Source organism: Homalodisca vitripennis, chromosome 4, assembly GCF_021130785.1.
Source record: "Homalodisca vitripennis isolate AUS2020 chromosome 4, UT_GWSS_2.1, whole genome shotgun sequence".
Lineage (NCBI taxonomy): Eukaryota > Metazoa > Arthropoda > Insecta > Hemiptera > Cicadellidae > Homalodisca > Homalodisca vitripennis.
Window position 1 is genome coordinate 69,046,525 of NC_060210.1, and position 2,065 is coordinate 69,048,589.

Consider the following 2,065-nt stretch of genomic DNA (forward strand, 5'->3'; position numbering starts at 1 on the left):
GCAGACGCAAAATTTTGTTTCAGAAAAATGGCAACTCCTCCTCCTCTGGAGTGGGATCGGCAATACGCGGAAACCAATTTATAATTTGGAATTTTGCACAGTGCGATGTTATCCTTGTTGAAACCGTTTTCCGTTATTACAAGAAGCTCTGCTTTCAGATCCTTGCACATGAGTTGGATTTGATCTAATTTGTTGGTTGCAAATTGGGAATTTTGATGAAGCAGCCTTACTTCCGTTTGTCTGTGAGTGTTTGTGTGTTTCTGATGGTTTTTAGTAGTTAATTTTGTCCGCTGATTCAAAGTGGGGTCCCTAAAAAACCGAGTCAATTCCAGCTTGCATAAGATCCGCAGAGCGTCCATTGGTCATCAACGGTGGAGATTTTACTGCCTCCGCGTAGCTGTTGTAAGGCCGCGTCCAAGGCCCATCAGGACCAAGCGGTACACGGTCAACATCGGCAGCAGATGCTGTTAGCAGCAGAGACGGCGGCGGCGACGGCAGTGATGGAGGCGCTGGTGGTGATGGAGGCGGTGGTGGTGATGGTGGCGGTGGGGGTGATGGAGGCGGTGGGGGTGGCGATGAAGACGTTTGTGGTGATGGTGGTGATGGTGATGGTGACTGGTCATCAGTGGCTAAGCTGGCCTTCTTCAGGCCGGCCACCACCAGTTCGGCAAGCATCCGCTTTCCTCTCATAGTCAGGTGCTGGCCATGGCGAGTGAAGTGTCGCCTTCCGATGTCGTTGAAATCCAGCAGCACAGACCCCTTACACCTGATACACAGCTCCCTTATGTAGTTGTTAACACAAGTCGTCTCTTGGTTAACGAGGTGGGAGGGGGGAGGTCGTGGCGATAAGGCACTGTTGATACCATGACCTTGGCTGTACGGGTGCGCATGGAGATCTGGTTTTCCAATTGCTGGTAGATGGTAGACGACCGACCGGCTCCGATGTCATTCGCTCCGGCAATCAGAACGCTACAGCTTCCCGGGGGAGGAGGTTGACTCCCCTCAACCACACCCAACAGTCCGGCTCCAGGCTTGCAGACGCCGATCACAGCCGTCCCTGCGGTCACCAGGGACTGGACCATCCCAGCCATGAAGCGTGCATGACTATCACCCTCAATAGTTACTGCACGAAAAGCCACTGGTACGGTAGATGTTGAGATATGAGGGGGTATTTTAGATTCGTTTTTGTGACCAGTGTTAATGATTTGTTTATTATTAAAAGTAGTGTGCTGCAACTTCGGTTTACGTGTTTTCTTTTTCCTTCTTCTTTTCTTCTTTTTTTCCACTCTGGTGAACCCATTTTCACTACCTTCGAAAATATCTTCCAGCGCCTCATAGTTATTTGAAACTACTATAATAGACCTAGGGATTTCCTGAACTAAAGTTTTATTTTCCTCCTCTAGACATCTTATTGAGGCAATCATTTTTTTAAATTTCTTCTCTGAGAGTTTTACATTCACGGCAGGGTCGTTTTAGATCTTGTATTTCTTTTTCAAGGTCGGCTATTTTCTTAGACTGCACTAGGCCTATATTATTTTCAGAGACGCCAGGGAGTTCCTCGGTTTGAGCTGATGCATTGACATAGTTCGTGCAAGATTTTTTCAGAAGTGTCACCGATTTTGAGGATGTAAATATTGAATCCGTGAATTGTAAAAGTCGTATTATTAAAAAAGAAATTTTTAAATAATATAAATGAGAAATAAATAATTACTATATCACTCTAAACTAATCATTTAAAGTAAATATTATTAATAAAATATACTTTTTTATTGCTTTACTTTTGCTAAAACATTTTGAATGTTTAAATTGTTATAGTTAGATTTGTAATTTTGAATATATTAAAACCTAACATATTCGTTTCATAGTAATGTTTATAGCTTACATAAATGTTATTTCAAGCTCAGCTCACCTTCAACTAGTAAATAGGATTAATACATATTTTATTAATATAAATAGTATTGTTTTAACATAATTTATTTTAATACAATAATCATTTTTATTATTATAAATGGTAATGTTTGAACATTATTAATGTTATTATTGTATTAAATATTATTATAATAAT

General features: G+C 41.4%; 1 protein-coding gene across 1 annotated transcript; it reads right to left on the reverse strand.

Annotated features, from left to right (window-relative positions):
- Positions 1-309: 309 nt before the first annotated feature.
- LOC124361053 (protein trichome birefringence-like 32) lies at positions 310-690 on the reverse strand. The gene has a single exon (XM_046815090.1). It carries the CDS (start codon positions 688-690, stop codon positions 310-312), a length of 381 nt encoding a protein of 126 aa, XP_046671046.1.
- Positions 691-2,065: the final 1,375 nt, after the last annotated feature.

Coding starts and splice junctions, on each gene's coding strand:
- LOC124361053 (XM_046815090.1), bottom strand. CDS start 690: ATGAGAGGAAAGCGGATGCTTGCCGAACTGGTGGTGGCCGGCCTGAAG.